Here is a 22,072-nt window from a genome sequence, read left to right as displayed (position 1 = left end):
TATCCAGCTAGATCCTAGAGGGTCTTAAAAATTAATTCTAAATTCTGTATTTTCCAAGCAATTGTTGATAGGAAATCGATTAAGACTGGGTAACTCAGTGAATTTTTAGGAGTTGGCGCAGCGGTACGCACCTGGTTTGGTGCGCTAACCAAACACACCGGCGCAGTCACTCAGTTCCGTTGCTGGGAAAATGTTGATGACTTTTTTTACTTGTTTTTAGATTTATTTTAAGGGCCATTTATCAATAATATTGTTTAAATTTCCAGTTTTAGCCAAGTTACTCTTCTCCTCAATGCTTTATGCAAATTTTCTAAAGTTTCACTTAATAATGCTGGCAATCTTAAGGTATTTTCCGCGAAAAATTATGAAACCAATTTCGAATCCTTCGTCGGTTTTGTAAAAAGTTTTGCAATCCCTGTCCAGCTTGGAATTTGGAACAAAAATCAAATAATTTTCTATCAAAACACGAACAGAATAAGCGAAAGTTTATAGCAGATTACTTGGAAATTTCGTCACCTCCATACCTCTGAAGACTGTAGAGTTTGTTAAAAATGTGGTTTTTTAGTTTTCAGTTTCATTTTTTTCCATCACTTTCTATTCAAAAACGATCTATTTCATCGAGTTTCACTTAAAAACACTGACGATCTGGATGTATTTTACGCGAAAAATTACAAGATAAATTTATAGCTCGGTAAAAATTTTACAAAACACTTTTTTCAGCGTCGAATTCGAGACAGAAACTAAAATAAGTTCCTCCCGATTTTGCCCGAAAACCATAAAGGTTTCCTACAAAACCAAAACGGACCAGAAAGCAAAAGTAAAAAAAAAATGATTTGGAAAATTCGCCGCTATATCATCAATCTGAATTTTTTAAGGAGAACGCGTTTTTGCTCTAAAACAACATTTTTTAGGCGCGTGTTTAAGCAACAAAAAATCAACATTCAGTGCGATTTCCATGAAAATTTCTCAGTTCTAGGATGCAAACGTTCACTAGCGCAAGAAAAATCTTCAGGTGCGCACTTGTCCCCGGTTAGAAGTTACGATTTTTTTACGGAGAGCGCGTCTTTGGTTAGAAACTTTTATTTTTAGACTCGCGCTTAAATAGCAGCAAAAAATCAACATTCAATGATGTGATTCAATCTTAATGACCTTTTCTTCAGATGTGAAAAATTCAGTCTCGGGTCTCGTAAAGCTTTAATAAATGAGTTATAACTCGTTAACTCAGAGAGCGGGACCAACTCAATAGCGCAACTCAACACAGTGTTACCCAGGCCGAATATCGATATTAGGACGAAGATTGATGTTGCTATCGAAACGTCAAGGTAACTTTTCTTAATTAATTGGAATTTTTCTCTTAGAACTTCAGCCAAGTGTGTCGTAGTGATTACGTTTTGTAACTTTTGTTCTTTAACAATATATACCAATAAGAGCATTCTTTCTCAATCAATCTGTAATAGAAGACGTGAGAAAATTCTGTCTAAAAATAAAACGATAAAAATAAAACGAAAAACACCCAACAAAAAAGAATAACAACCATATAGAACTTATCTACCTCTGCAGATGGTAGTCGGGCGGGCAAAACGTTGCACCAAATCGCTTCAACCGCGCTCTAAATTGCCGCAAATGATCGCTTATAACAAAGCCTACTTACGGCCACTCGTCCAAGTCCAAGGAACGCACCCTAGAAATGTGCGACCCCAAGTTCCGATGAATCCCCGAACATTCTATGCACATTAGGACGCCTAAATTTAAACTAGCCCAGTCGGGATCTGCAAAAAAAATATATTTATATCTTTACTTTCGCGTCATTGGCTCAAACTCAATAAATAAAAGCTTGATTGTTAGACACTGAAACTTCGAGTCCAGGCATGATTCTCAGAGTTAATAAGCAGCTTCTTAAACACAAAAGCATTAATTAAAGGTTTGCGTTTCAAATGAAGAGTTCGAGCGGTTTCAAACACCGAACTTTTAGGGGGTATATCTGGCTGCTTCGGGGTTTTCAAAAACTTTCGAAATTCGAAAATTGCGTTGAAAAGCTCGAAATATCAGCTTTATTTCGGTTTCACAATTGGCTTTTAATTAGAATCGTTCCGAGGTGAAGAGTGTGGAAGGTGGTTTAAGAAAAAGTTTATTTTCTTAAACCACCTTCCACACTCGTTATGAGTTTTGTTACGAAGTGAAAATTTTGAAGGTTTTCAAAACGCAAACTTTCCGGTTAAATCGGTGAAAACGGCGTTCGAAAGTTCAAAAACTTCAATGTCTTGGTATTTTTTAAATTTCAAAATCAGCTGATGATGGGGGTTGATTGGGCTCATTAGCAAGTAAAGAGTGCGGAAGGTTTGAATTGAAGAAACAAACTTTTCCGGTTAGATCCGCCCGTAGTTCAAAATCTCGAAATCTCCGCATTTGCAGGATTTTTTTCCAAATCGGCCTAACTGGAAATGAAGCATTTGAACGCTGTCAAAACGCAAACTTTCCTAGTTAAATCAGGCCGTAGTTTCACCACCTTTATGGACTTTTTATATCTAATACCTGCGATCGAAAGTCCAAAAGCTCCGAAGAGGAACCTTTCAAATCGAGTTGGTTTCACATCTACATATTCCGGAATTTAGACGAAAAAAAAACCGCACTTTTTTTATTTAAATGGAAGCCGATCTAGTGATTATTTTCAAAACATGATTTAAACATTGAAAACTTCTTACTTGGGGAATCACAATCCACACAAAATCCATTGCCAGGTACCCTGCTTTTAATTGCTTGTATTGAGGCCAACTCGTTGGGATTGCTCTTGGCCTTTGAGGACTCGTTGAGTTGGAGGGAATTGAGTATTTGCTGCTCGATGGCGGCCACCCATTCGTCTCTTTCCTCAACGGAAGAAGCGTCGAAATTCCACTGCTTGCCTTCGAGCGACACTATGTAGAACTCGTACACATCTGCGTCTGGAACCAAAAAACTACCTTAAAAGCAAGGTAATTGGCAAACTGAAACTATTGGAGACACCCTATACATTTGATTACATAAAAAAGAAGCAACGCAGAGTATCGGGTTGGTGTAAAAAATTGGGAGTTGGCGTAGTACTACCTGAGATTAGTAATCTCTGGTGCTACGCAGATGACTTGGTGCAGAGACAAGAAATAATTTTATTTATCCCTTGTCTCTGGCTTGGTGCGCCAACCCAACGCACCGGCGCAGTACCTCAGTTCCGTTGTTAGGAAAATGTTGATGACTTTTTTAACTTGTTTTTAGATTTATTTCAAGGGCCATTTATTAATAATATTCCTAAAATTTCTTCAAAATTTCAGAATTTTCCAGTTTTAGCCAAGTTACTCTTTCTTCTAAATGCTCAATTTTCTAAAGTTTCACTTAAAAATGCTAACAATCTCAAGGTATTTTCCGCGAAAAATTATGAAATAAATTTCAAATTCTTCGTCTCTTTGTAAAAAGTTTTGAAATCCCTTTCCAGCTTCGAATTTGGAACAAAAATCAAATAATTTTCTATTAAAAATCGAACAGAATAAGCGAAAGTTTATAACAGATTACTTGGAAATTTCGTTACTTCCATACCTCTGAAGACTGTAGAGTTTGTCAAGAAAGCTGTGGATTTTTAGTTTTGACTGATTCTTTTTCCTTTACTTTCTACTCAAAAACACTCTACTTTCTAGAGTTTCACTTAAAAGTACTATCGATTTGGAGGTCTTTTACGCGAAAAAATTGCAAGATAAATTTATAGCTTTGTAAAAATTTTACAAAAACTTTTTCAGCGTCGAATTCGGGCCAAAAACGGAAATAAATCCGTATTGTTTTTTCCCCGAAAACCATTAAGGTTTCCTCCAAAACCGAAAACGACCAGAGAGCAAGTTTTTAAAAAAATATTTGAAAAATTCATAGCCCATCCCCCTGTAAATTTTAACTTCCTTTAAATTTTCAGGTCATTCCGGTTTTAATACCGTTTCTATTAAGCAATTCTTTCAAGGCAAAAATCGAATTATTTTTTAGTTTTACTTAAAATACTGACTCGAATTATGGACAACACCCTAATTATTATTTCTGGATCTTTTTCCAAAAAATATTTTTCCGAACCGAAAAAGCGAAAGATTAGAATCATTTGTTTGGAAAACTCTTGGAAACTGGGTTTTCTTCACTTTTAGGTAAATATTTCTAAACAACAGTGTCTCTAAACACAAAAACCGCGTTTTTCATAACGTTTTACTGTAAAATAATGGCAAACTGAATCTTTTATGCAAAAAAATAAGAGATCGCTTTTACAAAAAAACATGTTCGACTTTCTTTGAACTGTTGTCTTGGTGCTGTTGGCGGGACAATCTATATTACTTTTTTTTAGTTGTTTGAACAAAGTAGTAAAACGTTACTCAGAAAAAAGTCAAAAATTATATTTTTTAGATGTGAAAATTCCAGTCTCGGGTCTCGCAAAGCTTTAATAAATGACTTATAACTCATTAACCAATGAGTTAAAACTCATCAACTCAGAGAGCGGCAACAACTCAATAGCGCAACTCAACACAGTGTTACCCAGGCCTAATTACAAGAATAACCTGTTTTCAAAACCCTTTTTTGGGAGTTTTTGGGCCTCATAATATTTGAGGGACAAAGGCAGAATTATTTAGGTCATCAAGAGCTTCATGAGAAATTCCAAATTGTCGAGAAATTAATTGAGAAAAGTTAATTTCCGAAATATTTCAGCGTTTCAACATAAAAGAAACCACGCGGTATATTGTTGGAATGGCCATTTGAAAGCCAAATATTGTATTTAGAAAAAACATAACTTATGGGATAAAGTACCTATTTTGAACGGAATAATTGGAAAACTTTAAACCGCCTTAGAACAGGAGTCGCCCCCCACAAAGATGAACCCAGCAAAACTATAAAAAGAATATGATTCGGACACGAAAAACTCGAAAAAATAGTCAAGTTTGCTTACCATCGTATTCAGAGTTCTTCACTCCGCTGCTTTTCACTCGCCGATGCCGTTTCTTCACGTTGGGCGTTTCAGTCTTGCAAATTTCCCCATTGAGAAACGAGTTGCTGCTCGACAACGACATCCCCTCGTCTCCACTCTGTTGCGCGAATTTGCTGCTCGGATCTTTCACCGTTTCGAACGCCGATATTAGCACCCTTTCCGTGGGCCGTTTATCTTTATCTGAAACATGAATATTTCCTTATCGGTGCGTTAAAGTTATGAGTTTCATAAATTTTGGGTTTCTAACCCACCCAAAAAAAAGCTCCAGAAGCAATTCCCATTTATAGAACCGTTTAGGCTATTGGAACTGCAGGTAATTTCAGAAACTATAAAACTCACTCAGTAGTGATAAACTGCCGAGGTTCTCATGCAGAGCAGAACTGCAGCCGCCGTAGCCCTGACTGGACACGGTGACAATTGACTTAGAACCTGCAAAAATCGTTTGAATAATCGCCAGTTTGCTTGAATTGTCCTTGGTGGCTTACCGCGTGGCTTCTGACCGGGCACTTTAACAGTCACATACTGTAAAGAGATTTCCTTTCCATGCACGTCGTCCATGTAGTCGTGCAGGCTCGGGTGATAGGTCAACCTGCCATCATCACATAGCGTCACGTATTTCTTCTTCCATTCTTTGTTTAGAGGTTTGCTGGACTTTTTGTACAGGTAACCCTGGAAAAAACAACATTGAATAACTTCACAATTCATCATTTGCCGAAACTCCCTTTCTAACTCGGAACTCAAGTCGATGTGCTGAAGACTAAAGATGCTAAACTGAATGGCGGAAACCAAAATTGACTATCGTAACTGCTTGACAAAAAATACGTTACTCGGTCAAATTTCGACTAATTTTGGCTATCACAGATTCAACACATTTATTGGCACTATTCTCATTGCGCTAATGAAAACCGAAAAAACCCACCTGCTTCAGAGGAATGGCGCGCCCACTGCCAAAATCACCCCCATTTTTGTGCTTGTCATTCTTTGACGGGGTGAACAGATTCGATCGCCTCCTATTCTTCCGCGACGTGGTGGGCGTTGAGTTGGGCGTGGGCAAATCCTTCAGTTCCTTTGCAGTGTTCTGCTGTTGAGCAATCTGAGCAGAGAAAAACGGCCAATCAAGAGCCCCGATTCGTTCCCGCTTTCACTCACTTGGAGATTATCCAACGAATGAGGAGCCGCAAACTTGGCAACGTTATTGTTCTCGGTGGTCACAGCCAAAACTCCTTGAGACGAATTGATGCTGGCTAGGGTGGACGACGAGTTCCATTTTCTCTCTTCCTCGCCCGATTTGTAGCTGTTGCTGTCCCTGTCCGATGGCGAGCTGGTCTGATGTGTCGGCTTTTGTACTATGTGTTGGCGCAGCTCTTGTATCACCTGCGATTCCTGGAAATTGGGCAAAAATAATTAAACTCTTATTTACCACGTGTTACTACACAAACGTTCGTTTATGTTATACACTCATACAGGGTGAGTTTTTTTCATGACTAGTACAGGGATGTTCGGAACTAGAGCCGTTACAAAGAAGGTCAAATGGACAAAGAATTGTAGCTTTGATTACTCTACTCGAAATCAATTTAATTTTCCTAAAATTTGACAGCTGTCAAGATATATTTGGGAAAAACTTATTTATGGTAAATTTTTAAATTACTCATTCTTCCGTTGATATTAATTTGACAGGAAAACATTAAATCGAAAACTTGTAGTAAATTGAATTCCAAACAAAATGGCATAAGACATTTCTCCAAAATAACTGTCATTTTTGACATATGACACAAATTTGATTTTTTTTAACGGCAACCATACTTGATTATTGCCTTACCGAATAAAGCATTTTATGACGATTCTGTAAGATACCACATCGTTATGATTGTTTCGAAAATAAAGTGCCTGCGAACAATTTATACTTTTTCAATTTAGTTGACAAGTTATCTATGGAAAATAGTATAAGACTTACAGCATTGTTTTCGACAACTACGTTAAAGTTGGCAATGACTTTATTTTAACTAAGCCGGCTGCTCATTTAAAGTGTTAATTATAAAAATAAAATCATGCCATTAATAATTAAAATTTAACTATAGAAAATTTAATTTTTATTGTAAAACATTTCCAAAAAGTCCACCATTATTATCAATGCAATCATTGCAACGCTTTAAAACTGAATAAGTTGCTTTTCTTGCGTATCGATCATCAATATTTTCAAATGCTCTAACAACAGCTTCTTTAAGTGCATTTAAATTAGAATATTTGTTTTTGTCAACTGAGTTTTTACGGCTCCCCATAAAAAGAAATCCAAAGGTCAAAGATCCGGTCATCGAAGTGGCCATAAAATAGGGCCGTTTCATCCAATCCAAGCCCCAGGAAATGTTACGTGCATGTTTGTTATTATTTGTTGCTATGGAAACAATGCTGTCTTATACTATTTTCCATGACTAACTTAGATCAACTAAATTGAATAAGTGTAAATTGTTCACACACTTTATTTTCGAAACAATCATAACGATGTGGTATCTTACAGAATCGTCATAAAATGCTCTATTCGGTAAAGCAATAATCAAGTATGGTTGCCATTTAAAAAAACTCAAATTTGTGTCATATGTCAAAAATGACAGTTATTTTGGAGAAATGTCTTATGTCATTTTGTTTGGGATTCAATTTCCAACAAGTTTTCGATTTAATGTTTTCCTGTCAAATTAATATCAACGGAAGTATGAGTAATTTAAAAATTTACCATAAATAAGTTTTTCCCAAATATATCTTGACAGCTGTCAAATTTTAGAAAAATAAAATTGGTTTGGAGTGGATCATTCAAAACTACAATACACTGTCCATTTGACCTTCTTCGTAACTGCTCTAGCTCCGAAGATCCCTGTACAAGTCATCGAAAAAAACTCACCCTGTATAACTCCCAAAGAGATTTTTTATTAATAGTAAAACTGATTAAGAATCTGTTTAAAAACAAGGAGTTTTATGTTCATTTTGACACCCTGTATCTCGGAAACTATTAGCTTTCGGTTAAGACAAATTTGCTTAAATCGCAATATTTTTGCCTACACAATTTGTCACATTAGTTAAAGACCGCCCTGTATATAATTAATTCCAAGCTCACCTTGTTGTGAGGCAGGGTGTGATGGCCCGGCGACATGTGTAAAGAGGATTGCCGATCCATTTGCACGATGCCGTTATTGGGTTGAAGATGGCGCTGCACGGCAGCTGGATGGTAGTGGCTGTTGGGGGTGGATGGACGCGAATTGGTCGGCGTGAGACAAACGGTTGATTGAGCCAAACGTTGCTGGACAATTTTTTGGCAGGCTACAACCCAAAGCTGCTGTTCAGCCACCAACTACTGATAATGCGGAAAAATCTCACCGTCCTGAAAAACGCGCTCCACATTCAATCCGTAAGTGGCACAGGTTTCGTAGTAGGAGCAGCGCTTGAGATCGTTGGCCAGTTTCCGGGCCCTCGAGTCATCAATTACTCGTGGATTGTTCTCGCTAATCGCATCTGAAACATCGATGATTTATCACAAAACGCACTAAATGTGTGCACTCAAAGCTCACCTTGCGTACCAACGAGGATCAGTGGAATCTCCGCAGCATTGCGATAGTGGGACATTTTCGTGTAATAGTTGTAGATTGCACTAAATGACGACTCGTTCTCCAAGCTGAAGACGAAAATGACTGCATCCACCCAGGCCGTGAACTAGATAGACAAAAAGTATATCGGTAATTCACATAATAATACTAAAGGACTACAAAAGCAGAAACAGGTCGCAGTAGGAAAAGGCGACGTTCCGTACTTCAGATACAAAATATCTGAAAAACTCTGTTCAACTAACCCATAACTAAAACTGTACGACCGAAAAATGTTAAACTGTTAAAAAAAGCATGTTGTAAGTTGAGGTCCCATAAACATAATTTTAAAATACACTGTTATTCGGAGTATATTCAGTAGGCCTGGGTAACATTGTGTTGAGTTGCGCTATTGAGTTGTTGCCGCTCGCTGAGTTAACGAGTTATAACTCGTCGGTTCATGATTTATTAAAGCGTTACGAGACCCGAGACTGGAAGGGTCTAATCTAAAAAAGGGTCATTAAAATTTTTTCTGAGTAACGTTTTACTACTTTGTTCAAACAACTAAAAAAAAGTAATCTATATTTTCCCAGCAACAGAACTGAGGCCAAAGAAAGTCGACGAGTTTTCTTGTAAAATCGATCTCTTAATTTTTTGGATAAAATATTCAGTTTGCCATTATTTTACAGTAAACCGTTAGGGAAAACGCCATTTTGCTGTTTAGAGACAGTGTTGTTTAGAAATATTGACCTAAAAGTGAAGAAATTCGAGTTTCCAAAAGTTTTCTAAATAATTGATTATAAACTTTCGCTTTTTCAGTTCGGGGAAATGAAGCGAGTGCTCCAATAAAATATATCTTATAATTTTTAACAGAAAATATCTGAAGATTCTCAGTATTTTAACTAAATAGTAATGCGATTTTTGCGTAGAAAAAATATAAATCTAAAAACAAGTAAAAGAGGCAATCAACATTTTCCCAGCAACGGAACTGAGTTACTGCGCCGGTGCGTTGGGTTGGCGCACAAAGCCATTTGCGCAGCACTGCTAAAACACCTAAAAATTCACTGAGTTACCCAGGCCTAATATTCAGTGTGTCTACTTAAGATCGCACCATATGGGAAACGTTTTTATTACTAATTACACGGAAGAGTTACGGTTCAAAAAGTTTTGCATATTTTAAAATGCAAAATACAATAATCAGATATCAAATTGTGTCAGAAAATATGAAATTTGCCTAAGTAAAGAAAAGTAAAAGTTACTTAATATTTATCAATCTTTATAATCTTTGTTCGGTAAACAAAAAATTCTAAATATATCTGTGTTTGCATTATAATATCTAGTAATTTCATTTAAAAACGTTCACGTTTCACAATTGCAGTCGAAAGTTCAAGACGAATTTCTGTATTATCCAGTACAGTCAAAGGAAACAACTCTATTGCATGTCGCAATTGCAAGATTAAACCAGTTGAATTGGCTTTTCCTTCGATTTGAACGAAGAATTGTTCCCAACAAAAGCATCAGCGAAGCGCCTAAAGGCAAAGGAAAGTGCTTACGCTATTGATTGACTGATGATGTTTACATCGAGAAGTTTTTATGGAGAAAGTGCAGACAATATTTATTGGCAATTTAGGAAAAGTGAAACCCACTACTAGCAACTCACCCTGTCACGCTCATTTTCTCACAAAACACCCGTTTGAAACGCGAGAAATTCGCGAACTTTTTGGAACAAAAACACAAACACTCAGACACCACTGGCCCTTACAACTGCCGCTTCCATCCCTTTTCCAATCAAAGCCTTCGTTCCTTGCATGCACAATCAAGTCCTCGAATTCGCTCCATCCCAGTTGCATTCGCTTGTTACGGGCATTACATACGACCCATGTGCGCCTCTTTGTTCGCAAAAAAATCGATACTGGATGCAGCGGAATGCATTATGCAGCCAACAGAAGGAACATGGCTTTAGAGCCTCATGGCTAAACAATCGCCGATCTTTAAGACTAATGAACAAGGAACATCCAAAGGAGTGTTCCCTGGATAATTGTGCTCTTTTGTGGGAAGCATCCACAATGCATCAAAAATAGTAAAAATTTTATTTTGGCATAAAATATTGTCAAATTACTGAGAAATATCTATGTGAAAAGTCCACAATTTAGTCAAAACTCAAACACAATATTTCAGCAGATTAAATCATAGGCAAAAATATTTCTCGCCTAAAGCCGCCTTTCTTGTCTCTTAAAAATCTACATTTCTGGACTTGGGCACTTGGACCACTGTGCAATGGCTTGATGCTTTAATGGATTATTTGGCGGATGCGCCACAAAATATGAAATTCTACCTCTGCGCGTTTTGGTGGATGCGTACTAAAAAGTAAAAACATGTCGGTACCTGGAGCTCTGGCGGTCCGCCTTCATCCCTAATCAGCAGCAAGTAGCTTTGGTTCTCCACCAGGATCTCCTTTTTGAATCGGCCTCCTTCGGGCGATTCCTCCTGCATGTAGGAACCGGTCAAGTAGCGGTGCACCAACGCCGACTTGCCGGAACTCAAGGAACCCACGATGCCCAACCGCAGATCGGGTACTGCCCTCGATAGAGTCCATTCTTGCGAATTGACAAACGAATCTGAAACAGATCGAAACCCGACATTAATCCGCGAATAAATTCATTGATGATTGTATTAAAACCGAGCCCCCGCTGAGCGAACCGGGATCTTTCTTGTGCAACAGATGATACCTGCAGCTGCCCGCTGTGCCGATTTGAATAGACCGAAGGAAATTTAGAGCAAATAGTTCCGACCTGACTTAGGGCGCTGCGCCCATTTCCGAAACGTTTAGCTTTACCAATGACTTAACGGCTTGCCAGGAAATGGGAAATTCGATCGTTTGTCACTTAGAATAAACCCTTTCTTTTAAAGGGCCGAAGCGGCAAAATGCGAATCAATATATGAAGTAGGCTGGTTCTATTAACGATGCAGCCCACTTTCTTCATTTGTTTACTTTCAAACCGGCATATTTTTTTCGCGCAAAAATGCCGATTTGCGACATAGTTAGATACGATTAAACAGGCCACTGAACATACTTTACATCATAGTGCTGATCCATCAGCATGTTTGTTGTTTTCGCAATTAACAATGTTATAAACAATTTGGAACGTTGTTGGTGCTTCAGTGTGAAGGAAAAAAATAATCTAATTTACCATATTAGGTTCGTAAATAAAACAGCAATCAACATCTGCATGTTAGCGGTTTTTCTCTTTATATGCGGGCCATATGTCGGAAGGCCCACACAAAACGTCCTGCAAAACGTTTTGCAATAACGCACTTCGCGATTCTACAGATGTAAACACTTGGCGGCATCAGCGTTGTTTTCCTAATTATTTTCAGTTGGCGAAACCCCAAGTGGGTCACAACAGCACCATCCACCTCCAGACTGCAGTTAATTTAGACACTCACCACTTTTCCTTTTATCTGGCAGCGCGAAGCTCTTGCTCCTCTTGAGGCGCAACGAGCGCCTCCTCAAGCTCCTCAAAAAGCTTTCGGGCATCTTCTGAAACTTGCCCGCTTCTTCCGGTTTCTTCGAATCGGACATCATCAGCCAATTCTTCACGGCGCTCATCGAAATACCTTTCGATTTCTTCGGAGTCGGGGTGGGCGCCCACTCGCTCCGAATATCCACCATTTTCACTCGCACTTTTCCTTCACTAAATTGCACATTTTTTGCGATGTTTTCACACACTCGCCCACCAGTTAGTTACGAACGGACCGACGTCGCGCCAGCGAATGCGAAAAACCGAAAACGGTCTTCAATCCGACAGGTTTCCCTTCCGATTACTGAATACTAATGGAGCGCGTGGTTTTTTCACAATGCGCACGCAAGAAACGCTCCAATATACAGGGTGTCCTATTTTCGAGTCACACTCATGTGCTTTATTTATGCCAAATTTAAAGCGGTAAAATAAAAAAATTGACAATTTTAAAATCACCATATATTTTCTCAGTTAAAAGAGATACAGAAAAATGCTTCATGCAAAAGTTTCTGTATAATGATTGCTGTATGTGTATGTATAAAATATAAAGGGTGCTCGCTTTAAAAAAATGAGTTTAGGTCCGAAAACTTTTTTACCTGAGCCGTATACTTATTCTGAAAATCGTTGAAAATGGGACACAAAAATGTCTTGATCTAGTCAACGGAAGATTCATAGACATTCGCAGCTACTGCTTGAAACTTATGAGTTTTTTCGGGATTTTTGGTCGCTGAGTTAAATAATTTCTTCTTGGTTTTTCGCGACGGCAGGGAAGAAACACTTTTTTTAGCCCGAAAAACTACCTTTTTAAACGTAAACTTTTGGCCGAAATACCTCGGAAAATGCATGCCAATGGTGCTTGCGAAACATCAGGAAGAAATTCTTTATGACGACTGGCCTCAAAGCCCCAAAAACATAAAGACGAAACTAATAAGGTTTTCGCACTTTTAGGACGTCCTGGAAAGAATTTTTCCTGACGTGTCGCTAGCACGATTGGCACGCATTTTCAGATGTGTTTAGATCGAAAGATTTCACTAGACATTGCAAAGTACTATTTTTCTTGGACCAACGTATAATTTCTTGTTGACAATTCGCAAGCACGAGTTTTTCGGCCAAAACATTAGAAACCGTACGTTGGCACAAAAAAAACAGTTTTTTTCAGTCTCTAGTGCAATTTTTCCGCCTAAACACATCTGAAAATGCATGCCAATCGTTCTTGTGAAACATCAGGAAGCAATTCTTTACGACGACTGGCCTCAAAGCCCGAAAAACATAAAGATGAAACTAATAAGGTTTTCGCACTTTTAGGCCGTCCTAGAAATAATTTTTACTGACGTGTCGCAAATACGATTGGCACGCATTTTCAGATGTGTTTAGATCGAAATATTTCACTAGACATTGAAATGCTGTATTTTTCTTGGACCAACGTATAATTTCTTGCTGACGATCCGCAAGCAGGAGTTTTTCGGCCAAATCATTCGCAACCGGACGTTGGCACAAGAAAAACAGTGTTTTTTCAGTGTCGATTGTAATTTTTCGGCCTAAAGACATCTGAAGATGCATGCCACTCGCGCTTACGATACAACGGCCTTAAAGCATAAATATTCAATAATTTTTATTCTTGAGTGCAAAAACAAATGTGAAGATGATGTTTTGAAGACAGCCAAGCCTAAAATGAATCTAATGTTTCCCAATTATGGGTTTGTTTTGAATTTTAAATCTGATGTTGGCGCTGTTGTCTCGCCGAAACGTAAAAATATGAAATAAACGATATGAACATTTTTATTTCACATTTTGACCGACACCCAGGAAAGAAAAAATATAATACTCAATAATTCCAATTGAAAACCCTGATACTTTAAAATGAAACCTCTTTGTTCTAAAAGCCCAAGTGCTGCGTTCGAAATTTTCAACTTTTTACCCTGTTTTTACTTCACTCTATGACACAACTTGCTCATTTCTAATGGATTTCGCCAATTCAAGGGTGGAGATAGATTCGCCTTAGCGAATGACTCAGACTTATGGGGCTGTTTTAGCTGGGGGGCGCGTAATTGCCTCTCTAGGCAAAGATTAAGAAAATCGTGGGGGAAACTTCGAGTTGGGAGATGTTGAATTGCTTCTTAGAACAGAGGCTGTGCTATTGTTGACCAAAAGTGTCAATTTTAGCGTTTATACCTACTGTGGTGGTTTGAAAACTTTTAAAAATAAATCAATCACGCAAACCTAAAATTTTTTGCTGGTTCCACATCTGGTCAACGAGCGTTCCAGTCGCGCAAATTACGTCCGACATATGTTGTTGGTACGTTTGCATGCATAAAATCTTCGGTTAATGATGGCAATGAATCAAATTGGTCACGTGTCGGGCGAGACTTTTCAGCAAGGGCACTTATTACTCAATTACGTGGCCCCAAATAAACGTTCCCTTTGTCTTTAGATGTGGTGTCCTTTAGGGGCTGCAAAGGATTTGCATATTTCAGCCCCCAAAACACGCAGATGTTGCTTTATAAACCTGTAACCTGGCCGATGCTTATCAGTCTAAAAGCTACTTAAGCGGATCGGTTACAATCGTGATTGAAATCAAAACAGAGGGGTTGTCCCAATCCGTACGGAAATAATGAACGTTTCTTGACCAAATCATCAAGACCTAAAACTAACTAACGGCTAACTGTTTCCATCGACCAGAAGGTTGTTGGTTGGTTGGCAAAAAACAGTAAAACAAAACCGAAACCGTGTGGTTCCGATTCACTGCCCACACTTATTGGGTTCCTCTTAAGAAATCGCCTCGAACCTTGAATTTGCTGCGTCAGGTCAATGCTTGAAGAAGGAGGAGAAGAAGGTGGAAGCAGTTTAAGGAGTAAACCACAACACCAGCCCCTAACGCTAAATATATGGCGTTTAAATTTGCCCTTGCAAGCATGTCAAGAATATGATAATGCAATCGGGCCCCAAGTTGAGTAAGGACTTGCATGAGAACTCTTCTAAACCTTCACAGTGGCGTCAGCCACGAAAAACTTCTAGACAAAATTTCCCAATCATTTTCCAACCGTACTAGGTACCATTGAGCATGTTGAATAATACACATTAAAGCCATAAATTATGAGTAAAAAAAGCTAAAAACATTCTGAACAGGTTCTGAAACATGGCAAGGAGCATCTTTGCGGGTCGAGGAGCTGAAGAGTGCGCCACTGGAACTGGAAATAAGCCCATTATAATTTAGGCAGCAAGTTTGCCGAAATATTATCCAGAGGCAACGACGGCCAAAAACATAATAAAAAGCCAAAGGGAACAGGAAAGTGGTAACAATGAGCGAAACAACAAAAAGGGGCATTTGTATCGTTTAGAAAAGCACGGCACCGAATCCCAGCTGTCCAGAGCTTTACCTGTTGATCTTGAACTTGTGGAACGGACGTTTTACTGGAAATCAATCAACTGCACTTTGGCAATTGGAAACGCAGCACTTTATCTAAGACTATATTAAACTTATTTGAAAATTTTGTTATCAGGATGGTAACATGTCTTAATAATTGTCGTCTCAAGACCATTAGAAGTTTATAATTGCCCTTGGCAGAGAATCGCCCTGTAAGTATATGACGCACAATTACACAGAGATTCCGAATTATATTGCAAAAGTTATGACTTATGAATGGGGAATTTTAATTAAAATAAACAGCTCACTCTAGGTGTCCTTTCTCGTTGGTGTCGCCATTGTCAACTGCACTGACAACTAATCTCAAATCGTCCGAAGTTTTCAAAACTCAGTTTTGACGCATAAAATCACTAGGCTAAAGGAAACGTTGGCCGGAAACTGTTCTGGCATAGTCGCTTTATTGGAAAATCTACACTGTATGGCTCAAAACCGCGAAAAACCGGCGACTTCCAGATATGACAGTAAACGTCAAAATTTACTACAGCTGAAGGCACAATTAGCACAAAACGGTTCCCGAATGATTTATTTAACGAAAATGTCCAAATTGGGGCTCTAAACCGGAAAAAAACTGCAAATTTCCCGGCTTTCCGCGGAGCAACGTGCGCACGTTGTCAACTTTTCCACGCCAAAACCAGACAGCTTGAGCTGAGTTGCGACATACCTCATTGATCATGCCTGTTGGTTTTCTACGGTGATTTACCACCTAAATGTCTAAGATTAGTTCGAAAAACAGCCATAGAGTTTTGGTGAACAAAACCAGTGAATAACCAATGCTGATGGTCAAACTTCTATTTAAAAGCCAAAGGTCGCACTTTACACTCACAAAACATTCAACGCAATAAAACCACTCAAACCACAGCTGGAACTGCGATTTTCTGGTATTATGAACCTCTAATGATCCTGACTTGTGGCTTGGAAAGCTGCCGAAAAGATTGATGACTTGAAGCAAAAGAACACGCTAATCTACCTGCATTTTGAGACTAATGGGGTGCTAGAAAATCATCGATTAAAAGGGAGATTTACCGCTTAATCTGCGATTTGGTTGCGGAAATATTAAAAAAAAAATGGGGTGGACTTGGGGACTTGGCAGAGTAACAGGCGACAAGCTCCAGTAACTTTCGCTAGTCATTGTTTTGGTTTTAGGACCCGAAATCGTCATGTAACCGAAGAAGCAGGAAAGCGTAACGGTCGCTTACATAAAGCCGGGATTTCGCTGCAATCTTGCATAAAATGTGTGTTAAATCATAAAAATTCCTAAAGGCCCCGAAAACGGCTCATGTCATCGTAACTTTCCCATCTAAGCATCGGAACTGTTTACCGCTCAATAGGAAGAAGCTGGATGCCTTGTTATGGACAATAGAGAGGGATGCGAGCAAGCGAAGGGAAATGGGGCGCTTTTGTATTCGATGACAAGACGCAGTCGTAAAAGCTCAAACTTGGGGCGTTCGTTTTTTATTTTTATTTTCATTATTATTTGTAATGAATGAATTTCCGATTGCTCCGGATCCCTCGAATTTCCGAACCCCGATCATGCGACGATAATAAGCCTTATCGGTATCAAAAGAAGTTGGTAAATATGGCAAGAAATCGAGCATCTGCCAGATTAAGGCGGGTTAATCCGCTCGACCGCCTACTGGGGCAGATCCACCGGTTCTAGGTGAGATAATGAAGACATTCTTTGGTTAAAGTCGACTTGATTTCGACACGACCCAAATCAACTAAAAAACTGTGTAATTCGCCTTGGATGAAACAGGGTGAGCCGATTATTAAGCGAGAACATGAAAGAAGGCAGTGATATTAAAGACATTACATATTTTGCAAATAACAGGAAAACTGTGGCAAAAACGAAAAAATGCAGAGAAAATAAAATTGAACTGGAAATTAAACAAAGGCTTCTGACTTCAGTGGCCAACCGCAAAAAGTTCGGGGTATTAAATTGGGCAAAACCTTTATCACCCTGTACATTCATGCAAACCTTTGACAATTTCAATAATGTAGTTTTTTCTAATAATAGTAACTTTATGTTCCAAACTTTCAGTAAGTCTAGATGAAGGTTTTGTCCTCAAAATAGAGCGAAAATGAGCTCCATAGGTTAAGTGGTTTTCCGCAAATTAATTTCAGAAAATTCGATGTAAATTCACTGGAAGTCAAGTTACGCAATTGTAGTCCCATATTTGAGTTTCACAAAACGCGCACAAATTTCCCAAAAAAATGTACGAAATATAAATGAGAACGATTTTCCCCTAAGAAAGGTGCAGCAATCAGCCCCTTAGCTTGACTAGTTTTTTCTGCAATTACTTTAGAAAAATTCGTTGCAAATTCCAAATTATGCAGTGCAGTCGCAGGCTTGAAAGTTTCTCCGAACGGGCATAGTTTTAATAAAAATTGAACTTTTAAGGGTTTTACAGGACGATTTCCTCCTAAGAGTCCGTAATTAGTTTTAGAAAAATTTGTTGAAAATTCAAACGAAGCCAAATTGCGGTCACAACTTCAGTCTAGGCCTGCGTAACTCAATAAATTTTTAGGAGTTGGCGCAGTGCAACGCAAATGGCTTGGAGCGCCAACCCAACGCACCGGCGTTCCGTTGCTGGGAAAATGTTGATGACTTTTTTCACTTGTTTTTAAATTTATTTTAAGGGCCATTTGTCAATAATATTTTTAACATTTCTTAAAAATTTCAGAATTTTCCAGTTTAAGCAAAGTTACTCGGTTTTCTAAACGATCAATTTTCTAAATATTCACAATATTTTCCAAAAAATTATTTAGAAAATTCCCGACCTTCATCGCTCTGATGATTTTTCAAGTTTCTTTAAAATTCCAGGACATTCCACTTTTAGCAGTTTCTATTAAGCAATTCTTTCTACGCAAAAAAACGTATTATTTTTAGTTTTACTTAAAATACCGACAATCTTCAGGAATTTTCTGTAAAAATTAAAGATACTCGGCTCCTGAACAGCTTTGTAATTTTTTTTCTGGAACCTTTTGCAGCTTCGAAATTTGGTCAAAACCCAAATAATTTTTCCTGGATTTTTTTCCAAAAATATGTGCCCGAACAGAACAAGTGATAGTTTATAATCAATTATTCGGAAAACTCGTCACTTTTGTCGCTGTGAATGATTCGGTTTATTTAAATTCCGGTTTTTTCACTTAGGTCAATATTTCTAAACAAAACTTTCTCTAAACAGAACAACGCGTTTTTTTCCTAACGTTTTACTGTGAAATAATTGTAAACTGAGAGTTTTTTATGCAAAAAAGTTAAAAGATGGATTTTACTAGAAAAGTCGTCGTCTTTATCGTCTTTTTTGAATACCCATTTTACCTTTGAATTTGGGACAAAATCGAAACAAAGTTATCTTGTGTTTTTTTCGGTAAAATTTAGGTTTTCTCAAACAACGACCAGAGAAAGCAAAAGCATTTAATTAATATTTGGAAAACTCATCACCCACATTGCTCTAAAATTTTCTTAATTTTCTTCAAAATTTCCGGATTTTCCCGTTTTAGACCAAATAGTCTCAAGCAATCGTATCCACAAAAGCAATCTGTTGATGCCTTGTTTATTAGATGTTAAAACTCCTTCATCGGCCACGAGTTATAACTCATTCAGGGTGTTTTCAGTCCGGGTGTTTTTTTCGGTAAAATTTAGGTTTTCTCAAAAAACGACCAGAGGAAGCAAAAGCATTTGATCAATATTTGGAAAACTCGTCACCCTCATCGCTATGAAAATGTTTTAAGTTTCTTCAAAATTTTCGGATTTTCTCATTTTAGACCAAGTTTTAAGCAGACGATTGCTTCGCTTGCGCAAAAGCAATATGTTGATGGCTTTTTTGTTAGATGTTAAAATTCCTTCATCGGCCACGAGTTATAACTCATTAAGTCAGGGAGCGGCGATGGTATCCATCGATGTTGACATCGAAAGATAATATCGATGTTAGGGAAACATCGAACTATCGAAATTCTGATAGTTTGCCGTTGCATACAAATTTCAAATTGATTAACTTAAACTGCAATAATTTTATTTTACTACTACTACTATGACATTTTAAAGGTTTTTTTTCGAGTGCAGATGGAAATGGGCCGCTATGCCGCGGTATCGTTGATATCGGCACTATCAAAGAATTCGCAGAAAATGTTTCTATCTAGTATCAACATCAAATGTCCGATGTTTTCATTTCAGGATCTAACATCCATGTTTTATCGATGTCCTAAATTTCCAACATCGATGGTAAAAATATCAAACATTGAACCAATTACATCGAGGTGGGCAAAACATCGATGTTTTTCTCCCATCCCTACCCAGGCCTATCAAAAACTGTCCAAATTCCACTCCAGCTGAAACTTTTTAAATGAGCCAAATTCCCACCAGCAAAACTGGTTAAAGTTCAACCGTTCGTTTAGCAAAGAAAATAGTCGATTTTTCGTGATCTTTGACTCAGTTCCGGTTTCGCCACTGTACACGCATTCAATCAGAAATCAACTTAAACAGGAAATGTGGTGGAAGGACCGACAGGAAACATCCCAAGGGCGCTTAGAAAGCGAGCTAAATTAGGAAATTAATCAAACACACTGGTAGAACAAACGGCTAGATGTGCATGGTTGATTTTGGGTAATTTGATCACTTCACATCTAATTAAGCAGTAGGAGCCCAGATGGATTATTAATGATCTAAAATATGATCTAAAATTTCATGAAACTATCGCTTTAACGGGTAAAAAGTTCGTTTGTTGGAAAAGTCCGAAGATGTTTTTCGCACGATTCCCCTTAACAGACACGTCAATCAAAAATCAGCCCCATTGGCTCGATTTCCTCGAGCGCAGCCTGCGACTTCACTTCCCTCAAGAATCTATCGCAACCCCATTTCAATGCTGGGCTTGCGGAAGAGGAAGAAATCGAGACCATTTAAACAACCATTACGAATTCGGCCCTCTTGCGACTCCGACAGCTTGATGAATATTTGATGGACCAACTCTTTGCGATGACTTGCACGTGTCAAACGTCCGAAACGGCTTGATGACCAAACGACCAGCTGGAAGATGAATGGAACCCGTTTGGCCGAAGTCGAATGGCCCGAATTAAATTAAATCTGAACTCGTAGGAGACTGATGGCCATCGGGGGTCTAAGAAATACACTTCTCGGTTTAATTAAGAGCCATTGTGCCTACCCTCTACCGACCAGATTGCCCGGGCCTGGCGCTTTCCCAACTATCATGGATATTTTCCGAAAAACCTACAGCTCGAAAGAAATCGGACACCAGGTGTGTGCCCATAATCTCCGCCCTAATTCACCTGGATAATATAAATCGTCCTTACAAATCAGTTGACTTGTCTCAAGTTCCTTTCATTAAAATCGAAAAAAGGGGGACCGAGGCGGCTTTTTGTCGAATGACGAGCTCGCAGCCCTGGACGCATATACAGGGTGATTCAAAATTGGCGTCGTTCCCCTGGAGGTGTTGTCTGGCGGAGTTTTAGTAGTACAGAAAAAAATAGTTTAAAAAATTAATTGATGTTAAAAACTGAGAAATTTGCAAAAAACTATATCAAACAGACGGCAACAATGTTTTTCAAGGTAATCTGCCTAATTAACATTACAGAAATACCTGTTGCTTTGTAATTATCAAACACTCCGGTAAGCATGGAATTATACAGGAAGTGACAATAAAATAGACAAGGATAAACGGCAAATTAAACAGGATTCGTTGACTGTGAACCGTCCTTTTTCGAAATGTCACTTATTGTCCTCATAACCTCAAATTTATGTATACAAATAAACACACATTTCAGTCATTAAGTAACTCTAAACAAGTTAGTGCCTGTGTAACCTCCTTGTTATCCACTCTTATCGAGCAGCTTCTCGTATTCGGTTAATTAACTCCTGCTCAATTTGTACCGGTGTCCAGTAATCCATTGGTTCAATGTGTCCTTGGGCTCTGTGGAAAGTGGAAAGTGTCAGTTATTGTGCTCTGAGTACCCCTGGAAGGCTCTGATGCATGTATGTCCAATACTTGTTCCTCTGTGTCTGGCACACAAACATTCATTGTCGTCCACTATCTTCCTAGAACCAATCTCCAGTGCCTTTAGCTCTTTGTTGACGTGAGCTCTTACAGCGTCTGCTCTGTTATTTTGGCATTTCCTCAGAACTAATCACTATCAGCAAATTCGTGAAAGGATCTTGAAAGTAAGCCACAGTTTGACAAATTATTGCTATTATTGACAAGGACCATCCACCTATAAATATCTGTTCGTTAAAAAAATCATTGCCGCATTGACTTTTCACCAACAAATTGTAGAAGACAACTTTTTTAATATCAACAATTTTCGTAATTTGAAGTAAAGATCGTAATTTTTCTTTTTGAATGCTTAAGTATTCCAATATGCTACCAATTAAACATGGAACAATTTCAAAATACAAGGTGATTCAAAATTGGCGTCATTCCTCTTAAGGGGTGTTAGAGGCTCCCTTGGGGAGTACGAAAAAAATATTGAAAACATTTTTTTCGCAAATTTCTAGAAGATATTAACAGTTGAAGATCGAATTTCAACTTTGTTATTAAGCATTATTTTGAAATTGTTCCATGTTTAATTG

General features: G+C 38.2%; 1 protein-coding gene across 2 annotated transcripts in view; it reads right to left on the bottom strand.

Moving 5' to 3' along the window:
- Positions 1-22,072, bottom strand: part of LOC109541216 (centaurin-gamma-1A) — a 31,993-nt gene that overhangs the window by 4,101 nt on the left and 5,820 nt on the right. Inside the window, exons 1-12 of one of the 2 annotated variants that reach the window (XM_019910014.2) lie at positions 11,995-12,388; positions 10,933-11,165; positions 8,536-8,677; positions 8,345-8,479; positions 8,085-8,287; positions 6,128-6,361; positions 5,898-6,071; positions 5,464-5,647; positions 5,318-5,407; positions 4,940-5,158; positions 2,703-2,939; positions 1,652-1,769 (exon numbers count right to left, since the gene is read on the bottom strand). In XM_019910014.2, coding sequence (XP_019765573.2) covers positions 1,652-1,769; positions 2,703-2,939; positions 4,940-5,158; positions 5,318-5,407; positions 5,464-5,647; positions 5,898-6,071; positions 6,128-6,361; positions 8,085-8,287; positions 8,345-8,479; positions 8,536-8,677; positions 10,933-11,165; positions 11,995-12,220 — 2,195 coding nt within the window. In that variant the 5' untranslated portion in view covers positions 12,221-12,388. Of the gene's footprint in view, positions 1-1,651; positions 1,770-2,702; positions 2,940-4,939; positions 5,159-5,317; positions 5,408-5,463; positions 5,648-5,897; positions 6,072-6,127; positions 6,362-8,084; positions 8,288-8,344; positions 8,480-8,535; positions 8,678-10,932; positions 11,166-11,994; positions 12,389-22,072 lie in introns of those variants that run through there. The other variant, XM_019910015.2, reaches the window with a different exon arrangement.

The sequence above is a fragment of the Dendroctonus ponderosae genome, unplaced genomic scaffold (genome assembly GCF_020466585.1).
Source record: "Dendroctonus ponderosae isolate FM_Combo_2020 unplaced genomic scaffold, Dpon_F_20191213v2 Dpon_F_20191213_1, whole genome shotgun sequence".
In the NCBI taxonomy this organism is placed as follows: domain Eukaryota; kingdom Metazoa; phylum Arthropoda; class Insecta; order Coleoptera; family Curculionidae; genus Dendroctonus; species Dendroctonus ponderosae.
This window is presented reverse-complemented; position numbering and strand designations above follow the sequence as displayed.